Source organism: Pongo abelii, chromosome 2 (genome assembly GCF_028885655.2).
Source record: "Pongo abelii isolate AG06213 chromosome 2, NHGRI_mPonAbe1-v2.0_pri, whole genome shotgun sequence".
Classification (NCBI taxonomy): domain Eukaryota; kingdom Metazoa; phylum Chordata; class Mammalia; order Primates; family Hominidae; genus Pongo; species Pongo abelii.
The window spans coordinates 109,720,449-109,743,072 of record NC_085928.1 but is presented as its reverse complement, the minus strand read 5'-3'; the positions used below and the strand labels follow the sequence as shown (position 1 = coordinate 109,743,072).

At 42.3% G+C, this 22,624-nt stretch overlaps 2 protein-coding genes across 10 annotated transcripts in view; one reads left to right on the top strand and one right to left on the bottom strand.

Moving 5' to 3' along the window:
• The window catches only part of KIAA1143 (KIAA1143 ortholog), a 38,339-nt gene extending 22,732 nt beyond the window's left edge, over nt 1–15,607 (bottom strand). For 2 of the 7 annotated variants that reach the window (XM_054550929.1, XM_054550931.2), the window contains exons 1-3: nt 15,396–15,572; nt 8,112–8,256; nt 7,237–7,444 (exon numbers count right to left, since the gene is read on the bottom strand). In XM_054550929.1, coding sequence (XP_054406904.1) covers nt 7,237–7,444; nt 8,112–8,256; nt 15,396–15,503 — 461 coding nt within the window. In that variant the 5' untranslated portion in view covers nt 15,504–15,572. Of the gene's footprint in view, nt 1–324; nt 408–2,646; nt 7,500–8,111; nt 8,257–10,305; nt 10,448–15,395 lie in introns of those variants that run through there. The other 5 variants (XM_063722544.1, XM_024244813.2, XM_054550928.1 and 2 more) reach the window with 5 other exon arrangements.
• Nucleotides 15,608–15,678: 71 nt separating this feature from the next.
• The window catches only part of KIF15 (kinesin family member 15), an 89,734-nt gene continuing 82,788 nt past the window's right edge, over nt 15,679–22,624 (top strand). For all 3 annotated transcript variants that reach the window (XM_024244811.3, XM_024244812.2, XM_054550927.1), the window contains exon 1: nt 15,679–15,778. In XM_024244811.3, the coding sequence (XP_024100579.1) occupies nt 15,760–15,778 (19 nt within the window). In that variant the 5' untranslated portion in view covers nt 15,679–15,759. The remainder of the gene's footprint in view (nt 15,779–22,624) is intronic.

The window sequence follows — 22,624 nt, the reverse complement described above, 5'->3', positions numbered from 1 at the left end:
ACATCGGTGAGGGTCTTCTTGCTGGTAGAGACTCTCTGGAGTCCTGATGCAGTGTATCATATGGTGAGGGGACTGATTATGCTAGTTCGTGTCTCTCTTCCTCTTCTTATGAAGCCACTAGCCTCACTCCCATGAGAGCCCACTAATCCATGAACCTATTAATCCATTAATGCATGAATGAATTAATCAGTTCATGAGGGCAGAGCCCTCATGACCTAATAGCCTCTTAAAGGCCACATTGGGGATTAAATTTCAACATGATTTTGGAGGGTACAAATATTCAAACCATAGCATTTCATCCCTGGCTCCCCAAACTCACGTCTTTCTCACGTACAACCCTGTAACTCCAAAGTCTTAACAACCAGCATCAACTCAAAAGTCCAAAGTGCAGAGTCTCATCTATGAGCCTATAAAATCAAAACAAGTTATTTACTTTCAAGATACATTGGTGGTACAGGAAAAAGACACATTCCCATTCTAAAAGGGAGAAATAGGCAAAAAGAAAGGAGTAACAGGCCCTAAGGAAGTCTGAAACCCAGGAGGGTAGACATTATTTTTTTTTTTTGAGGCGGAGTCTCACTGTATTGCCCAGGCTGGAGTGCAGTAGTGCGATCTCAACTCACTGCAACCTCTGCTTCCAGGGTTCAAGTGATTCTGCTGCTGCTGCCTCAGCCTCCGAAGTAGCTGTGACTACAGGCATGCGCCAGCAACACCCAGCTAATTTTTGTATTTTTAATAGAGATAGGGTTTCACCATGCTGGGCAGGCTGGTCTCTAACTCCTGACCTCAAGTGATCCTCCTACCTCGGCCTCCTAAAGTGCTGGGATTACAGGCATGAGACACGGCACCTGGCCAAATCTTAAAGCTGGAGAATAATCCCTTTTGCCTCCATGTGCTTCTTCCTGGACACACTGGGGCGGGGATTGGGCCGCCAAAGCCTCAGGCAAGCCCACCCCTATGGCATTGCTGGGTGCAGCCCACACGGCTCCTCCTACAGGATGGAGTCCGGTGCCTGCAGCTTTCCCCAGCAGATGCTGCATACTGCCTGTGATTCTGCAGCTCTTGGTGATGGTTCTGTTCCCATGGTTCCACTGTGCATGGCCCTAGTGAGGACTCTCAGTAGTGGCCTTGCTTCCACAGCTCCACTATGCATTGCCCTGGTTGGGACTTTCTGCAGTAGCCCCAGCTCCACATCTCTGCTCGGTGTTGCTCTACTGGGGGCGCTCTCTTTGGGGGCGGCTCCACCCCTGCAACAAGTCTCTGTCTGGGCAGCCATCCTTTGAAATTTTGGTGGAGGCTGGCAAACATCCACAGATTTTTTTTTTTTTTTTTTTCCTGCAAGCCTGCAGAATTAGCAGGTGGACATCACCAAAATTTACTATTTGTACTCTGGAGCTTCAAATACATGTTCAACATTGCTTAGAAGCAGCATGAGGAAACAGGCCTCGTCTTTCTTCTTTGAGCCTCTCTTCTCTGACTCCAAACTCACCACTCAGCAAAATAGATCTTGCAGTTAACAGAACCCACTGTTCTTAGGAAGCAGTTTCCCTAAGGATGCTAAGCACATCTCAGGTGCCATCATGTCTTGGTCTTTGTCTTTCGTAACAAGATGTGCTTCCTGGCTGATAGCTTTTATGTTTACATTGCTAGAAATATCACCTGCAGTAAAGCCTTCACCAATATGATGTGCTTCAAGACTGAAGAACTTTTAAACGTTTTTCATATTCCTTGTTTACATTTTTCATCTTTTTTTTTTTTGAGACAGTCTTGCCCTGTCATCCAGGCTGGAGTGCAGTGGTGTGATCTTGGCTCACTGCGACCCCTGCCTCCTGGGTTCAAGTGATTCTCTTGCCTCAGCCTCTTGAATAGCTGGAATTATGGGGAAGAGCCACTGTGCCCAGCTGATTTTTGTATTTTCAGTAGAGATGGAGTTTCAACATGTTGGCTAGGCTGGTCTCAAACTCCTGGTCTCAAGCGATTGCCCCACCTCAGCCTCCCAAAGTGCTGGGATTACAGGTGTGAGCCACTGCACCTGGCCCATTTCATTTTTTATTATAGTTCTAATAGAGTAGTCTTCCATGGTTTTTCTTTCTGTGGTTTATACCCAAGTTACAGTACAACAAGATATTTTGAGAGAGTGAGCGAAACCACATTCACATAACTTTTATTATAGTATATTGTTATAATTGTTCTATTTTATTGTTAGCGAGCGAAACCACATTCACATAACTTTTATTATAGTATATTGTTATAATTGTTCTATTGTATTATTATTGTTGTTAATCTCTACTATGCCTAATTTATAAACTTTACCATAGGTATTACATATAGGAAAAAACATACTACGTATAAAGTTTAGTATTACCTGTGGTTTCAGGCATCCACTGGAGGTCTTGGAATATATTCCCCATGGATAAGGGAGGACTACTATAGTCTTTATCAGTGGTTCTCAAACGTGAGTGAATATCAGAACCACCTGGCTGGCATGTTACAGTGATTACTGGGCCTTACACACAGTTTCTGATTCAGCAGGCAAGGACCAAGATTTTAATTTTTAGGTTTCTAAGGGGTTCTGATGCTGATGGTACAGGGTCTACACATGAGACCTACTCATCTATAAAAAGAAAATTACAGACAACACTCTCATTCATTTTAACTATGTTTATTGTGCACTTAGTAGGCCAGATACTCTTCTGATATTGAGAATACAGTGGTGAATAACACAAAGTCCCTGCTTTCAAGATTCCCACACCCAAATACTAAGACATATTAAAATTTACAGCAATTAAAACAGTGTAGTTTGGTACAATAACACATATAGCAATGATACAAATTAGGAGAAAAAACCCTGGCTTCTATAACAAGTGAGTATACATTAAAGACAGTATTGTAGAATGGCTTCAGGATTAATTTGAGTAATTTAGAGAGAGCCTATTTCAGGTCTTCCTAGCTCACCTACATACATCACCTTTGAGTGTTCTTTATAGGTACTTAAAACTTAAAAAAAAGGCCCAGGCACGGTAGCTCATGCCTGTAATCCCAGCACTTTGGCAGGCCGAGGCAGGTGGATCATGAGGTCAGGAGATTGAGACCATCCTGGCTAACAAAGTGAAACCCCGTCTCTACTAAAAATACAAAAAAATTAGCCGGGCGTGGTGGCGGGCGCCTGTAGTCCCAGATACTCGGGAGGCTGAGGCAGGAGAATGGCGTGAACCCGGGAGGCGGAGCTTGCAGTGAGCCGAGATCGAGCCCACTGCACTCCAGCCTGGGCGACAGAGCGAGACTGTCTCAAAAAAACAAAACAAAACAAACTTAAAAAAGATAATGTGGCAGCAAATTCGTAAGATACTTTGAAATTCATAATTTCAGATGGATGTGGCTGGTGAGGATCTTAACAAGCCCCCAGTTTGGGCTGACTTTTACTAATGAGGAAAATTGTTAGAATTAAGCAGGGTCTTGAGGAATCACCTGTAAAGGCTGAGACTTTACAGTGCTTCCCTCCCTTCCCTACCCCAACACTTGGAGAAATCTCTCACTAGATGGCCTTTCAAATAAATGAGAAACACATGGTTCTAGGACACTTGATTATTTGAGAAAAAAGTATACTCAAATAAATTCCAGATAGAATAAAGGTTAACGTGAATAAACAAAAACAAACAGAATATGGGTAATTCTTTTTTTAAATTTATTTTTATTATTTATTTTTTTTTTTAGAGACAGTTCTTACTCTGTTGCCCAGGCTGGAGTGCAGTGGTGCAATCATAGCTCACTGCAGCCTTGAACTCCTAGGCCCAAGCCATCCTCCTGCTTAGCCTCCTGAGCAGCTGGGACTACAGGTGTGTGTCACTACACCTGGCTATTTTTTATTTTTGTAGAGATAGGGGTATTGCTTTGTTGCCCAGGCTGGGCTCAGGCTTCTGGCTTCAAGCAATTCTCCCACCTTGGCTTCCCAAAGTGTTGGGATTACAAGCATAAGCCATTGTGTCTGGCCTGGGTGATTCTTTATCTGACATAGAGGTTGGGAAACAGAACAACAACAAAAAATTGATAAATTACATAACCTACAAATTAGTAAGAAAGATATGACCATACTAATGGAAAAAAGTTAATTCAAAAACTTTTGACTTTAAACTGACTTTTTGGATATTAGGCTTCCTGAAGTTCAAGAGTGACATATTAGGCTTATTTGTAATGTTTGAATTATACAGGAAACATTGTCAAGTGTGAGGTGGTGTTTAGCTTCCTTTGGGTTATACTGATAGAGATTTGTTGTTAATATGTGTTCCAGGATTGTATGAGAGTTCTAAAATTCTGATATGTCTTAATATATGTTGTAATGATTATGTTAAATTGTTGTAAGACACAGAAATAACCAAATTTGTCAACTGTGTCTTTATGGCTGTCTTAAAATTTTTGTCATCCATAATTGATGTTTTGCTTTGATCCTTCTCAAAAAAAAGTGACTTAGAATCAGCTACAGTCCAAGGCTTATTTCTTTGGAGTTCATGAAAAGAACTCTTGAATGCAGGTTTCTGGTAACTTTGGAGAGTGTGCCATTGGATTAGACAGAAAACTTCCAAGGCACTAATTGAAAGGCTGATGTGTTCATAAAGATGAATATGAAGTATAGAGTAGGAGTTGATTACATGGACTGAAATGAACTAATGGAAGACTGAAATAATTTGTATGGCTTTTGTTGTCTGAAATATTGCTAATTCTTTTTGTTTTTTCAGAGTCTGAATAATCTTTTTATTTTGAGCTATTTATAGTCTTCAAATACACTTTAAGTGTATTGAGTATTCTAATTTCTCCAGAATTTGTAAACTATTTATGAATATTCTTAATTCATGGCATTTGTCTGTATAAAGTTAATAACCACATGTTTTCTTTTGTAATAGGGCACAATTGAAGAAACCAGTTACTTTCTCAGGACTTTGACTGAAATGGCCTTGTGAAATGTTCCAGCAAAGCCAATCTAGGAGAGTCTATATGGACAATGATTCTTGTTGCACTTTGTGTGGGTAATCAGGCCAAGTATACGGGACTGAAGTTTATTTTGAAGTTAGGTCAGTTCTGCTGTGATTTGTCTTTGGTGGAAGTGGTAGACTGGAGACAGAAATATTGTATGTCCCGAAATTAATATAGCTCCCAACAACCAATCCCTCATTATACCTTCAACTGCAATCACCAGACACAAGGGCTAGGAATAACAGCAGGGGTAGGAATGGGAGTTAGCGGGATTGCAACTTCCCTATCTATTACCAACGCTTGTCCAAGGATTTTATGGAAAGCTTGGATAACATTGCTCAAAGTATTGTCACCTTACAAAATCAGATAGGCTCCTTGGCAGTGGTCGCTTTGCAATTCGAAGGGGACTAGATCTCCTAACTGCTGAAACAGGTGGCTTATGTCTTTTTCCTAGAAGAAGAATGCTGTTTTGATGTCAACCAATCAGGATTAGTAAGGGACACCACCTGAAAACTAGCTGACTGGGCCTCTAAAATATGACAACAGCTGGGGCACCTAAAGGGCACTAAGTTGGGTTTCATGGCTCCCTCCCTTGGCCAGCCCATTATTAATGATTATATTTGCCTTGGTTTTTGGACCATATTTGTTAAATCTTTTAACCAAATCCATTTCCTTTTGCCTAGAGACCACCAAGTTAGATGATCATGTGACAAGATTTCTAGCCAGTTTCAGGTGAAGATACCACCGGCCATCAAGAAGCTACCCTGTCTCCCCTAGACAAAGCAGGGTGAGAGTTATGTGATCTCCAATAGGTAGGGACTGTGTCCCAAGTTAGCATGAAGCAGTTACAGAAGAAAGACCCTAGTCTCTCAGCCTCCCATAAAGATTTACAAGGATCATGTCTCTCAGGGGGAAAATGAGGCAGGAGAATAGGGTCTGGAGACAGGGAACCTAAGGCTGATTCACATTGACTTCCTAGAACTGAATCAAAAGGAAAACCCCACCTCTCCATACCTAAGTAACAAAAGGATCAGAGGCTACTCCCTTTGCAAATCCCCTTGCCTTTTCTGCATTGCAGATGAAAAATGAAAGTGCCTCTGATTGGTCCCCTCTTGCAACCAATCAGACTGGTCATAGGCCAAGTCTTCATTTACACAGGAGTATAACTTTGTAACTTCAGCCTCTGATTGGTCACTTTCTGCACCAATCAGACAGGTCACGGGCCACTACTTCATTTACACAGGGTGTACACCAAGTAACCAATGGCAAACCTCTAGAGGATATTCATTGCTTTGTGCGTTTTGTTCAATTATTTGTCCAAAATGCCAAGAACCTGGACACCCTCCACCAGTAACAGTTTGACCAGTTATTTATTGTATTACTTAGGACTGCATTTGGCTGCATATAAGAGAAACCTGACCGAGGCCTAATTAAGCACAGTGTTTATTCTTCTCACTACCAAGAAGTCAGAGGTCAGCAATCCAAGCTGGTGTAGCAGCTCCTCCAGGCATGTCAGCAAGGAGCCAATCTCTGAGTCTTTTTACTAACATGACCCAAAGCACATGGTTGCCTTCCTTATGCCTAAAAATGGCTCTGGTACTCAGGTTTTATCTCTGCACTCCAAGTAGGATGAAAAGATAAGAGCAAAGGCTTATGCTTGCCAAGTCTGTCCTTTTGTATCAAAAAACCCAGCAGCTTTATCAAGCAGAATTCCACCTGTATTTCTTAACTTGCCAGAGCTGAGTCTCATGGCGACCCTTAGCAGGAGTTGGGGAGGTATTTTTAACAAGGCACATTATCATCTCCCCCACCCAAAGTGGAGCTATTGCTAATGAAAAAGATACAATGAGATGTTTATGAAATTATCTGTAGCTATTAATGTCAGGTTTTTGAAATTTACCGACCTGGAAGAATACTCATAATGCAATGTCAAGTGAGAAGCAGGACAAAGAACATTTGCAATACAAGTGTATTTATAAAATTTTGTTTACACACAAAAAAAATGTATTTTGCTTAAAAATATAATTTACATATATACACAACCACACAAGGGAAATAACAAAATGTTAATACTAGCTAATTTCTATAGAGTTGGCATTTTAAGTCAGAGGGGTATTGATGAATAGATGTACTTTATTAAATTTTTTTCTCTATTTCCTAAACTTTCTATAAAGAACTTGTAGTATCTTTATAATAGGAAAAAATGTTATTTTAAAAAACACTCCATATACTTTCAAAGTAGACTAAATTCAAAATATTTTCACTTACTCATTTTCATCTTCATTGTCAAAAGAAAGGAGGCTACTATTTTTAATTTGTTTTTGTGAGTTCTTTTTGACCGAGTCATGATTTATTTCATCTTCATTTGGCTTCTTCTTTTTTGAGCTTGCTGTTAAACCTGAATATTTTTCATCTGAGGGATGCTTGACTGGTTTTCGATATATGATTCTTCCATCAGCTGGAGCTGGTTCTTCATCTGAGCAAAAACAGAATTTTTAAGAACTTTCTTCTCCTCATTATTTTGCCTTTACCTTAGAAGCAAATAACAAGAAAATCTCATATTGTATTTAAGGATATGCCTGAATCTGATTCAGTCTGGTCTTCTCCATTGTTTCTAGCTATATTGCCCTCAAGACATGCAGTTACTTAATAAAAACTCACATGCTAAAGTATTCTATAGTATTATTAGTTCCCAATTACAATCAGGTTGTATTTTTAAGTATTTTGAAAAGTGATTGTTTGAAACTACAGCGTTTTCCCCTAAAGCAATGTAGTAAATGTTCAGAAATAATGAAAAATATACTACATAGCATACCAAACTTCAGGCAGTAATGAAATACACCTTTTTCGACTGGTTTATAAGTCTAACCATTTATTTAAAAAAAAAATAGGATGCTTTTACTTAAATTCACACTTAATCCTGGTAACAACCCAATAGGTACAATTATTTCCATTTTACTGATGAGGAAATTGAGGCTGAGGTGTAATAACTTGCTCAAGGTTACACATCTGGTAAGTGTCAAAGCTAAGGCTTGAACCTGGAATTGCCACCTTGAAACACACCACACTACTAAATAAAATAAACAATTTCATACCCCGGGCTCCTTACATTGTTAGAAAAACCAGATTACTTTCAGACCTACCTGCTTTGGCAGCCTTTATTTCTGCTTTAATTTTCATGACTTCTTCAACTGACAGGTCTCCCTTTTTTAAAACCACCACTTGAGGCTGTTCATCTTCTTTGTCACTGTGATCCCCATCTTCATCTGGGAGCTGAGGCTGAATTCTCTAGGAAAAAACACAAATACAATGTGTGGATCACTGATCTTGAGACAAACAGAACCACTGCCTCTAAGAGAAACTGTAATTATTCATGAGAAGGGTATCTTTATTGAGTAAATAAGGGCAATGAATTTTAAGGTAACTCCAAAGAGACTTAGCTTGCCACACAAGGGAACAGGTTTAACTGCCATTCACCCTGGAGTGCCTGTCTGATGGGATTCATTTCCATCTCAGCAAGCAAGACCCAGTTTGTAGTTACTAGTGTGAGGGACCCTCTGCTTTGGGTACTGCTGTCATTCCTAGCCTACTCAGGGCAGCACTGTGCCATGTCAGTTGTTTGCTCCTCATCAGCACTTTTTGCCTGTCTCTTCTCTGAGTTAGACAAGAAATAAACACCATCAAAGTATAGAAAGCAGCAAGTAAAACATTCTCTCTCACCTCTGCTCATCTTTTCCCCCTCCTAATAGCTTCAGTTTGGTGGATATCCTATCAGCTATTTTCCACGTCTATACAACTATGTAGGTACATAAAACTTTTTGTATACCAACAACCCTGTACATATTACTGTGACTTGCTTTTTTCCTATTTATGAAATTTCTCAAACATAAAGTACAGAGAATAACATAACAGAAACCATGTACTCCCTGTATATGTGTAACAGATGGTAATATTTTGCCAGTTGATTCAGATTTTTGAAATGTCAGACACCGTAAGAGCCCCACTCCCACAACTTAACTCAAAAAATATCTTTGTACAGTACTTTAAGATATAAAATTATCTGATTTTTAAAAAATCACTGCCATGCATTTAATTACATATATGGTCACCTCATGATTTATTTGACCAGCATCTTGTAAATACAAATTTTGCTTGTTTCCAGATTTTTTTCTACTATGAAAAAACCTCATGCACCTTTTTTTGCTCACTTTTGGGAACTTATATGCAAGAACTTTTAATGTTAACAGTTCACTAGAGGTGGAACTGTTGGGTTGAAAGGTATGCATACCAAAATGTGTTTTCATATGTTATTCAAACGCAATCACTCATTACTCCACTTCTCATAGAGACTTCCTGGTCTCCCAAACAAGGTGACAAAGCCCTGCAAGAATTAGCCTCAGCCCATAACCACAGCTTTATCCTGTGCCACTCTCTCATGGCATCTAGACTCTGGCATGGCAAGGTTTGAGTACTTGGAGATTTATAAATATATTCGCTCCTTTGCTTCCCCTGTCTCTGAACAAATTCCTACTGCTTATTAAGCCCCACGGCCCCTGACCAACTCCTACTCAAGCTGCCTTCCAGATTTAGAGCCTCTAGAAGTGCTTACCTAAATCTCACTTTCTCTTGTTTCTTACACTGTGCATAGCTCATAGGTAGCATGTGTTGCACTGTGGTACCAATGTTTTTCTGCTGGTTTCCACTGGGCAGGTGCCTTCTGGAGAGGCACAGAGCCTGGAAAACAGCAGGGACTTCCAGAAATATTTGTTGATCTACTCATGAATGACAAACAGAATGGAAAATGATGAACTACATGAAGCCCTGGCAAGTTGCTTGTGCCATTTTGACTATAACTCAAGTTCTCAAGTCTGCTCTATCACTGGACAAGTACATTCTCTTTAATGGTATCTATGTTAGTTCACTGATTATTCATCAGTCTCTGCCAATTTTTCTCTGAAAGTCTCCAATAAATGACCACAAATAGGTAATAAGTATTTTTGGCCAAAAATATGGGAAAGTGAAATAAAATCATTCCTTTTGTTTGTTAAATTGAGAATAATTAATTCTGACTCTCTTCTTTTTTTTTCTTTTTAAATGTGACTGCCTGGAAAACAAGAGAAATAGTCTAAGGACAGTGGCAGCAGCCGCTGATGACTGTTCAGAGACATTTCTGAATTAACTCTCAAGAAAGTGAATAGAGCCAGGCGCAGTGGCTCACGCCTGTAATCCCAGCACTCTGGGAGGCCTAGGCAGGCAGATCACTTGAGGTCAGCAGTTCAAGACTAGCCTGGCAAACATGGTGAAACCCCCCATCTCTACTAAAAATACAAAAATTACCTCTGTGTGGTGGTGGGTACCTGTAATCCCACCTACTTGGGAGGCTGAGGCAGGAGAATTGCTTGAACCCAAAAGGCGGAGGTTGCAGTGAGCTGAGATCGAGTCACTGTATTTCAGCCTAAGCAACAGAGCAAGACTCCGCCTCAAAAAAAATAAAAGTGAATAGGATGATTTAGCTTAATTACGGAATGATTTCCCATGAAACTCATTTCTTTTTGTTAATAGATGACTAAAATCCTGACTACAGTAGTCTCCTCCTTATCCTCAATTTCATGTTCCACAATTTCAGTTACCTGTGGTCAACTGTAGTATGAAAGAAGGGTGAGTACAGTACAATAAAATATTTAGAGACAAAAAGCAAACAAGCAAATTCACACAACTTTTACTAGAGTATATTGTTATTGTTCTATTATTAGCTACTAATCTGCTGATATTCCTAATTTATATAGTAAACTTCATCATAGGTATCTATGTATGGGAAAAAACATAGTATATATAGAATTCAGTATTATCCATGGTTTCAGGAATCCACTGGGGGTCTTGGAACATAATGGGGGAATACTGTATATTGCCAAACTGATTAAAAATGTAGTGGTTCTCACACTGAAACATGGCGTACTTCTCTAAGGGAAAGTCCCTTGAGTACATAAATAAGCGAAAATCACTGATATTACTTGGAAAGGATTCCTGAAGTTCTCTTAAGATAGCATTCCAGGCTGTAACCTTCAAGCTGTCAACTGTGCATACAGGGTCATCACCAGGACCTCAAGCAAAGTAAAGCTGGGTCTCATCTTCTCCTCATCGCTGAATCTATGTCCCTTTTCTCAAACCTTATCCTCTTTGTCATCATCCCTATTTTTAGTCATGGGGATCAGCCATTCCCTGTGTTACCTCTAAGAAAAAAATGGTTCCCTGTTGCTTACTAAATAGTCCACATGACCTCACCTCCACTAGCCCCTCTAACACTTCTACATACAGTCCATTGCTCTCAAATCTCTACACCTTTACCCATGCCATTCTCTTCGTCTCTACCTGCTGACCTAACCATGCTCAAGAGTCTATCTAAATATCCCTTCTCCACAAAGTCTAACCTGGTAACAAGCACAGTCATCAACAAATACAACTGTTACCCACTACTTAGTGCCAGGCACTGTGCTAGGTGCTGGGAAAATACGGAAGGATTAAGATACTAACTTAAAGAATTCAATCTAGTGGTGAAGATAAACAGGAAAGCAAGTAGTTGCAATATAAAATGAGTGTTATAGATAAGGTATGGATAAGGTAAAGAGAAAAACAGAGAAAGAGTAATTGTTTGGAGAGCTTTGAAGGGTTTTGGAGAGATGGTAACCTGTGAAAATAGGGCAGGAAGTGTTAAATAACATGGCATTTTGGAGATCCATCTCTTCGTCCTTTCAGAGCCTGGGACAGTGCATGGCGTTAGCACATACTCATTCTACTGGCATACCTTGAAGATACCGCAGATTTGGTTCCAGACCACCACAACAAAGTATCAAAATAAACTGTCACACAAATTTTCTGGTTTCCCAGTTCACATAAAAGTTATGTTCATACTACACACTAACTATAGTTAGTATTAAGTATGCAATATCATTATGTCTAAAAGAATCTAGATCCCATTAAGAACATACACGATTCATGGGAGGAAGCAAAATATCAACATTAACAGGAGTTTGGAAGATGTACCTACCTTAATTTAAAAATACTTTATTGCTAAAAATGTTAAAAATCATCTGAGCCTTCAGTGAGTCCTAATCTTTTTGCCAGTGAAGGGTCTGCCCTTGATGCTGATGGATGTTGACTGATGAGGGTGGTGGTTGCTGAAAGGCGGGGTGGCTGTGGCAATTTTTAAAAATAAGACAATGATGAAGTTTGCTGCATTGAGTCTTCCTTTCACAAAAGATTTCTCTTTTGTGATGCTGCAATGCTGTTTCATAGCATTTTACCCACAGCTGAACTCCTTTCAAAATTGCAATCAGTCCTCTTAAACCTGCTGCTGCTTTACCGAGTAAGTTTATTCTAAATCCTTTATTGACATTTCAACAATGTTCACAGCATCTTCACTAGAGTAAATTCCATCTCAAACCACTTTTTTTGCTCATCAATAAGAAGCAACTCATCTGTTCAATTTTTATGAGACTGCAACAACTTAGTCACATTTTCAGGCTCTATTTCTAATTCTAGTTCGCTTGCTTGTTCTACCACACCTGCAATTACTTCCTCCACTGAAGGCCTGAACCTCTCAAAGTCATCCATGAAGGTTGGAATCAACCTCTTCCAAACTCCTGTTAATGTTGATATTTTGCCCTCTTCCCATGAATCATGATGTTCTTAACGTGTCTAGAATGGTGAAGCCTTTCCATAAAGTTTTCAATTTACAATATCCAGATGCATCAGAGGAATCACTATCCATGGCAGCTGTAGCCTTACAAATGGTTTTGACTTTTTTTTTTTTTTTTTTTTTTTTTGAGACAGAGTCTGGCTCTGTTACCCAGGCTCGAGTGCAGTGGTGCGATCATGGCTGACTGCAGCCTCAACCTACCTGGGGTCAGGGGATCCTCCCACCTCAACCTCCCAAGTAGTTGGGACCACAGGTGCATGCCCCACACTGGGTTAAATTTTGTATTTTTTGTAGAGATGGGGTCTCACCATGTTGCCCAGCTGGTCTTGAACTCCTGGGCTCAAGCAATCCACCTGCCTTGACTTCCCAAAGTGCTGGGATTACAAGTGTGAGCCACTGTGCCTGGCTGTTATTTCTTAAATAATAAGACTGAAAATAGAAATTACTCCTTGATCCATGGGCTGCAGAATGGATGTTGTGTTAGCAGGCATGAAAACCCCACATTAATCTCCTTGTAGATCTCCATCAGAGTTCTTGGGTGACCAGGTGTATTGTCAATGAGCAATAATATATTGAAAGAATCTTTTTTTTCCTGAGCAGTAGGTCTCAACAGTGGGCTTAAAATAATTTAGAAAACCATATTATAAAGAGATGTGCTATCATCAAGGTTTTGTTTTTCCATTTCTAGAGCACAGGCAAAGTAGATTTAGCATAATTCTTAAGGACCCTAGGATTTTTGGAACAGTAAATATTAGCTTCAACTTAAAAGTCACCAGCTGCATTAGCTCCTAATGAGAGAGTTAGCCTGTCCTTTGAAAATCTGAAGCCAGGCACTGACTTCTCTCTAGCTATGAAAGTCATAAATGGCCCAGGCATAGTGGTTTTTGAGAGGCTTTGAAAGTGGGAGGATTGCTTGAGTCCAGGAGTTTGAGACCAGCCTTGGCAACACAGTGGAATCCTGTCTCTACAAAAAAATACAAAAATTAGCCAGGTGCAGTGGTGCATTCCTGTAGTCCCAGCTACTTGAGAGGCTGAGGCAGGAGGATCACTCGAGCCCAGGAGGTCAAGGCTGCAGTGAGCTGTGATTGCACCACTGCACTCTAGCCTGGGCGACAGAGTGAGACCCTGTCTCAAAAAAAAAAAAAAGTCCTAGATGGTATCTTCTTCCAATAGAAGGCTGTTTCATCTACATTGAAAACCTGTTTAGTGTAGCCACCTTCATCAACTATCTTAGCTAGATCTGAATAATTTGCTTCTTCATCTCATACTTTTATGTTATGGAGATGGCTTCTTTCCTTAAACCTCATGAACCAACCTCTCTTAGCTTCACACTTTTCTTCTGCAGCTTTCTCACATGTCTCAGACTTCACAGTATTTAAGAGTTAGGGCCTTGCTCTAGATTAGGCTTTGTTTAAAGGGAATGTTGTGGCTGGTTTGCTCTTCTATCCAGACCACTAAAACTTTCTCTTTATCAGCAATGTAGCTGTTTTGCTTTCTTATCATTCATGTGTTCAATACTGATCCCTCCAGCCCTAAACAACAATAGTCAGGTGTGGCTCTTTCCTGAAGCTCCTCTTCTTCTATTTAGACCCAGGATATTTAGGGCTTCTGCCTACTATTTTTTTTTTTTTTTTTTGAGATGGAGTCTCGCTCTGTCGTCCAGGCTGGAATGCAGTGGCACGATCTCGGCTCACTGCAAGCTCCTCCTCCCGGGTTCACGCCATTCTCCTGCCTCAGCCTCCGGAGTAGCTGGGACTACAGGCGCCCGCCACCACGCCCGGCTAATTTTTTGTATTTTTAGTAGAGATGGGGTTTCACCGTGTTAGCCAGGATGGTCTCGATCTCCTGACCTCCTGATCCGCCGCCTCAGCCTCCCAAAGCGCTGGGATTACAGTAGTGAGCCACCAGGCCTGGCTTTTCTTTCTTTTTTTTTTTTTTTTTTGAGAGGGAGTCTCGCTCTGTTGCCCAGGCTGGAGTGCAGCTGCACCATCTCAACTCACTGCAACGTCCACCTCCCGGGTTCCAGCGATTCTGTCTCAGCCTCCGGAGTAGCTGGGACTACAGGCATGTGCCACCATGCCCGGCTAATTTTTGTATTTTCAGCAGAGACGGGGTTTCACCATATTGGCTATTGGCTCTGCTGGTCTCGAACTCCTGACCTCAGGTGATCCGCCTACCTAGGCCTCCCAAAGTGCTGGGATTACAGGCGTTAGCCACTGTGCCCGACCTTCCCTATACAATTTTTATTTATTTTTAATTAACAAAGCATAGAAACAGATTCAGGACATTCCTCCGAAGACGTTCCAGACTCGAGTCCTAGGACATGGTTGGGGCGGGGGTCATTTGATCGAGTGGCCTGTGTCCTTATCTGGAATACGGGACGACGCTGTAACTCTAACTCACCCTGCGAACTCACAGCTTTTGAGGTAAACACGTGAGAAAGAAGAGACAAGAAAGTGATCTTTCTTTACCATCTACCAAGGACCAGGCGGTTTACACGTCAGGTCATTTTCAGGAACACAGCAGCGCTCTGAAAACTACAGAGCTTCCTGGGCGTAGGAGGCTGTAGTCGCTTGAAAAGAACAAGCCTGGGGGTCCATGTTCCACCGGAATTGGGTTCGAGCGCGGGTGAAAAGAGGGACCCGACAGCACCCACCCTCCAAGTAGAGGCAAAAGTTCAAAGTGGAGGGCTGGCCGCGCTTCCGAAGTAACACGACTGGCGAGGGCTTACCTTAGTCTCTACGGTGGGTCCCTCCCTGTAGCCTACCCGTTCCTTGAAGCGGGCCAGAAACGCCGGCTCGGCTGGCCGCACGTACGATATTTGGTTCCGCTTGCTCATGGTCGCTCTGGGTAAAGACAGGTTCCGCGACCGATTCTCGACGATACAGAGGCGCTTAGCTGTGACGTCACTGGGCCACGCCCCCGATGCGTAGGCCGGGCAACATGGCGGCCTCCATGCGGGCGTCAACGTCGGATCCAAGCGCCAAATTCAAATTCGCGGCCATCTTGAGCGGGCGGAATTCAGTCGCTCGCGGCGCAGTCGGGAGGTGGAGGCACCGGCTGCATTGTTGTCGGGATCGAGGGGTGAGGGCGCTATGGCACCCGGCTGCAAAAGTAAGTCTGGACCTCCGGCTTCGTTACCCTATTTTTGCCCCCAAATACAGCTGTGAAAGGATGGTAGCCTCGGACCGCCCGCAAGGTTCTTGCTGGGCATGAACTGCAGGAGCTGATTGACCGGCGGGGGCGTTTGGGAATCCCGCTCTGTCGCTCAAAGACAATACGCTAGCCGAAAAGCTCATCCCTTCCTTCCGTGTCCTGTGCTCAAAAATCATGCCAGGAGTCCGGCGCAGTTCTAGGCGCTCGGGATGAGCAGTGGACCTGCCGTTCTTCGCTTTCTTTCGCTTGGTTTTGCTGTTTCTTCGCAGGCCTCTTCCCACATCCCGACCAGGGCTACCTCTCTAGATATCCTTGTCTCAGGATGGGCTTTTGCTCCCACCAGCTTCTGCGTATTTCTACATTTCTGACCTTCCTATAGGGAAGGGTTTATTTATATTCCAAACATTTTTTCTCCTCTTTCCTTAAATAAATAGAATGTTAAAACACAGATGTCAGCAATGTCTTTATGTTCTCACAGTCTCTATTTTCACTTAAAGGAGACCCGTCCGATTTCTTTCTCTTTTTCACGGAGGAGAGCACTGTCATTTTTGCTTATGATAAACCCTACAGTTTTCACTAACGGAGTCATTTGCTGTGCCTGTGTAAGTGCGCCACTTCGCACACTGCCACATCTCTTAAGGAGTCTTGTTTTTGTAAACCTGATTATGAGCTGATATAATGGGATCTTTGTGAGTGGTCTGAATGGTAATGAGGAGAGGCCTGGATTAGATGATTAAGAATTTGTGAACTTCTGTCATTTGAGCTTTCCAACGGCGTTAATGTTTCTAGCTTTCTGTCAATTGTAGTTGTTTTTGATGGGTTTGTTTTTTCATTAACCTTTTAGGTCGATCACACCTTTATCGGAACACCTTTTTATGCTACCTTTTTGCATCTAAAATATTCCTTTTCCTTTCATCATTTTCAGTATTCAAGGACTATGAGCTCACAAAATGGTACCTTATTGGAGAGAAATGTTCATCCTGCTTTCTGAACAATCATACTGTTTGTTCTTTGTTTCCACTTTATGGATCAGTCACTAAATCTGGACTCAAGCAAAAAAAATTGATGTCTGTTAAATAAGTAAAACATCTGCTTATTTAATGAGATATATGTGTGTGACTAAGGGCTCTTGTCTGAAAACCAAATTTGAGAACCTTTCTAAAGTGGTGGGAGCACTCTCCTTTATGATGGTGGTGATGCCATGGGGAACTTTTCCACTCCTTTAAGTTTGTTGGCAAAATTGAGGTTGATGACTTCCCAGGTAAAGTGCTTCTTGCATTCCCAGCAGCCCAGAGGCCTGGAGCATGAAGTGGGAACACATGGGAGAAGAGAGCCCATGCAGTGGTCTTTGCAACTTTTACTTTGTGCCCCGAAGGCTATCTCTCTTTTTTTTTTTTTTTTTTTTTTTTGAGACAGAGTCTTGCTGTGTCGCTGGGCTGGAGTGCAGTGGTGCGATATTGGCTCACTGCAACCTCCACCTCCCGGGTTCAAGAGATTCTCCTGCCTGAGTCTCCCGAGTAGCTGGGATTACAGGCACGCGCCACCACGCCCAGCTAATTTTTTTATTTTTAGTAGAGCCGGGGTTTCACCGTGTTGGCCAGGATGGTCTCGATCTCCTGACCTCGTGATTTGCCCACCTTGGCCTCCCAAAGTGTTGGGATTACAGGCATGAGCCACCACACCCGGTCCCATGAAGGCTATCTCTAGTGACATCGTTGACACCATGAGTTGCTGACTGTGAAATAAGAGAAATGAAAAAGTGAAATATACGATTCCCCTTTTTTTTTTTAAAGACAGTGTTGCTCTGTCACCCAGGCTGGAGTGCAGTGGCGCAATCTTGGCTCACTGCAATCTCCACCTCCTGGGTTCAAGCAGTACTCGTGCCTCAGCCTCCCAAGTAGCCGGGACTACAGGCGTGCACCACCATGCCTTGCTAATTTTTTGTATTTTAGTAGAGACAGGGTTTCACCATGTTTCCCAGGCTGGTCTTGAACTCCTGAACTCAAGCAATCCACCTGCCTTGGCCTCCCAAAGTGCTAGGATTACAGGCGTGAGCCACTGCACCTGGCCTAAGATTCCCTTTCTGAACCCAATCATGTTTGGGCAAATGACTGATGAGTATTTATCTAGACTGCAGAGTAAAGCGTCCAGTGGTCTGTTTTAAAGCAGGAAGACTCTTTAAAAGACTTACTATTTTGTTGAGGTATAGCTTCATGCAGTTAAGGGCACAAATCTTAATATTAGTCAACAAATTTTTACATATAAATACACTCATGTAACCACCATCCAGATCAAGAAATAGAACTGTTCCTGTACTCCAGAAAGTTCCCTGTGACCCTTCCTAGTCAATAACTACCCGATCCCCAACCATTACTCTGATTATTATTATCACTGATTAGTTTTGCTTCTATTCTTGAACTTAATATAAATGGTACAGTATGTATTCTTTTTTTATTGTGGTTTCTTCAACTGAACATTATGTCTGTGATCATTGTCCATCATTATATGTAGCAGCAGTTCTTTTTCGTTGCTGTGTAGTGTTCCATTATGTGAGTATGCCATGATTTGTTTATTCTCCTGTTGACATTTGGATTTTTATTACAGTTAGGGCTGTTATGAATAAAGCTACTGAGAATAGACTTAAGCGTATTTTTAGATGGACACATAGAGGACCTCAAAGTTGAAAGAATTTTACAGTGAATGCCTATAGACTTCATTTTTTTCTTTTCTTTTTTGAGACAGTCTTGCTCTGTCACCCAGGCTGAAGTGCAGTGGTGCGATCTTGGCTCACTGCAACCTCCATCTCTGTTCAAGTGATTCTCCTGCCTCAGCCTCCTGAGTAGCTGGGACTATAGGCAACTGCCACCAAGCCTGGCTATTTTTTATATTTTTAGTAGAGGCAGGGTTTCACCATATTGGCCAGGCTGGTCTCAAACTCCTGACCTCAAATGATCCACCCACCTCGGTCTCCCAAAGTGTTGGGATTACAGGTGTGAGCCACTGCACCGGGTCTAGACTTCCTTTAAATGTCAAAATTTTATGACAGCCACATGATAAACTTTTATACTCTCTTTAACCTTTGATCAAGAGGTAGCATATTGAGGTGGTTAAGAGTAGGAGATCTGGATTTAGCATGCCTTCGTTCAAATCCTAGCACTTCTCAATGATGATTCCTTAGATCTCAATTAGAAATAATGCCAGAACTATCTACATTTGTGTAGTTTTAAATTTCACTTTATCTCGCTATTTGCTTATTAATGTTGCTTCTTTTTTTATTAAGTAAATATTTTACTTTGGGTTCCTTTTAGATTTACCAGAAAGTTGCACATAAGTGCAGATCAGTATCCATCTAATCAGTTTCCATCTGATCAGTTACAGAGATCTCAGCAGAGATGAAGAGCTGGCAGCCTACCTTCTGGGGCTTGTTATTGTTGTTTGCTTGTGTATTTGCTTAGCAACTGGCTGGATCAATTTAGTGAAGTCTATTTCCCTCCTATACTGTTAAGCCTTTGATATTGCTCCTCAGGAAAGCACAGCTTTGGATATGCCCACTTTTATCATGGGATGACAGTGGTTTTGGTAGGGATCTTTTTCTTTCTATGACTGCACACAGCTGTTAAAGTCCAGTAATTGTTAGCTGATTGCTCTATTGTTTTTTAACAATGCCCTGGGGCATAAACTGTCTTACAAACTACTTCAATTCTTGCTCCATTGAAGGAGTAGTTTCTGAGGTTGCCTTTCGTATTTCTTGTGACTCCAGTGTAGCTACTCCTAGTTGTTTTATATCCCCATTGTCTTCTGCAAGCGAACAGGCCTGCAATTTAGCTTGTATCTTGAATGTCTTCCTAATTACTTTCACTAAAACCTACACTGTTCCTGAGAGTGCCCTTAGGTTTGAACATCTCTCCACCCCCCCTCCCCCAGACGGAGTCTCGCTCTGTCACCTAGGCTGTACCGCAGTGGCATGGTCTCAGCTCACTGCAACCTCCACCTCCTGAGTTCAAGCGATTCTCCTGCCTCAGCCTCCCAAGTAGCTGAGATTACAGGCATGTGCCACCATGCCCAGCTAATTTTTGTTTTGTATTTTTAGTAGAGAGACGGGGTTTCACCATGTTGGTCAGGCCGGTCTCAAACTCCTGACCTCAAATGATCTGCCTGCCTTGGCCTCCCAAAGTGCTGGGATTACAGGCATGAGCCCCCACACCTAGCCAGGTTTGAACTTCTCTATGCTCTGTTGCAAATGAATTCAGCTCCTTTGGGGAGAGATTAGGAGTTATCTGTTTATGGGCTGATTCTTCCTCTAGGCAAAATCTCTGAGCCTGGGCACTTGAGTTGGGGATGGGGATAATGGCAGTCTTGTCTCTGAGTGATACCCTTTGTAGTTGCTGAGCATTTTGTGGGGAAGGTGGGGAGTGTAGCAGCCTCGGGTCTTCTAGACTTTCCTTTCCTTGTGCGGAACCACTGCCTAATGAGTTGGGGCAAGGATGATCAGGGCCCCAGTGTTCTTAGCATGCAGTTGCAAGATGAGGGCTGTGTGGGAGAAGGGAGAGCCCTCACCTCTCAGCCACACTTGTCTGGGACTTTATCTCAGCATCAGGTAGCTAGCTGGAGACACAATGATACACTGACATCCTGCTACTCTGTGGAAGAAACCCTTGCAATTAGGAGCTGGAGAGATCCCTGTGTTCTTGGCTGCTGCAATCTACAGTGGAGTGTTTGCCTTGCTGAGAAGGGAGGGAGAGAGCAATCTTGGTTCAAATAACACAGGATCACCTTTCTTGATGAATTTTCATGAATGTTCTTGAACAGATGTTTCTTGGTTTGCTGTTTGTTTTTGGGAACATTTCCAGAGGCTTTAATTTTCTTTTCTTTTCTTTTTTTTTTTTTTTTTTTGAGACGGAGTCTCACTCTGTCTCCCAGGCTGGAGTGCAGTCTTGTGATCTCAGCTCACTGCAAGCTCTGCCTCCTGGGTTCATGCCGTTCTGCTGCCTCAGCCTCCTGGGTAGCTGGGTCTACAGGCGCCTGCCACCACGCCCGGCTTATTTTTTGTATTTTTAGTAGAGATGAGGTTTCACTGTGTTAGCCAGGATGGTCTCAATCTCCTGACCTCGTGATCCGCCCGCTTTGGCCTCCCAAAGTGCTGGGATTACAGGTGTGAGCCACTGTGCCTGGCCAACTTTCTTTTTTTAAATTTCACTAGTTTCACTGGGGAGTGGGTCAGTGGAATTCCTCATAATGTCATGCCAGAAGTCAGTCTCTGAACTCTTTTTTAACAGAATTATTCTGCCCGCTAGGTTGAGAAAAGATGAGAGTAGGGGAGAAAGAGAAGCAGAAAGACTGTTGTAATAACACAATAAAGAGATGTTGCTGGCTTGGTTCTACACTGTGGCAGTGGATTTGGCAAGAAGTTGTTGGATTGTGGGTATATTTTGAAATTAGAGCCAAAGCTTTACTGAGATTGGATATGAAGAGTGAGAAAGAACAGGGTCAGAGATGACTATATGGTTTTTGGCCTAAGCAACTGGAAAGATGGAGTTAACAGAGATGTAGAAACACATTTGGGGTAGAGGTGGAGTGATCAGGAGCTCAATTTTGGACACATTAAATTTGATTAATTGCCCACTGCATATCCAGTTAGAGATATCAAATAGGTAATAAGTTGTAAGAGTGTGGAGCTCAGGAGAGCAGTCCAGGAAGAAGGTTTAAATTTGTGAATCATCAATTTGTACCTAGTATTTAAAAGCAGGCCAGGCATGGTGGCTCACTACTGTAATCCCAGCACTTTGGGAGGCCAAGGCGGGCAGATCACAATGTCAGGAGATCGAGACCATCCTGGCCAACATGGTGAAACACCGTCTCTACTAAAATACAAAAAATTAGCCAGGCATGGTGGTGCACGCCTGTAGTACCAGCTACTTGGGAGGCTGAGGCAGGGGAGTTGCTTGAATCTGGGAGGTGGAGGTTGCAGTGAGCCAAGATCGCAGCATTGCTCTCCAGCCTGGTGACAGAAGAGCAAGACTCCGTCTCAAAAAAAAAAAAAAAAAAAGAGAAAAGAAAAGAAAAAAAAAACCATTGATGCAAGATTTTTTGCTCCTTAGCTCAGCTAAAGTCCAGGTTCGTGTTGCACGACCAGGAAAAATCAGGCACGCGGACACATCGAAAGATGAGGAGAGTGGAATTTATTAAAAGGAAGCTCTCAGTGAAAAAAAGTGTGTGCTGCCAACAAGCTCCCACCTCACAGATTGAATACCAGGTCACCATACACCAGCTGAAGAGGCCAGGCTTCTCCCCCTGCATAAGGTGCAAATTCCCAGTGGCTCCACTCCATTCTCCCAGTGCACATGTGGGCCTTTAGTCTGAGCCACTCCACATTGATTTATTTTCCTTACTGCGCATATGTTAAGGGACAGAATTTTTCAGTGACCTGGCAGGCATTTGGCTGTCTCCTGTCTCTATCATTCCCCACTCTAAAGAAGTACATCTAACTGCCCTTAGAATAAAGATAAGGACAAAGACCAATCTTAACTGCTTCCTGCTGACAGGGGGTGCTGTGTTGGGAAAATGGCAGTCAGATCTCCCTAAGAGGCCAATCTAAAGGTTCCTGGCAAAAGGGACCATTATCTGAGGCTCCAGTTGCACAACTGGAGTTTGATGGCCTAAAGGCGAGAAGAGACAAACTGAGTTATTAGAAAACATGTATCAAAACAAAACAAGGATGGGGTAAGGACAGCTCAAAAATCCTGAGGCCTTTTACTGGTTTGCACAGGGAGAGGGAGGCCAAAAGCCCGATTATTAAAAGTTAAA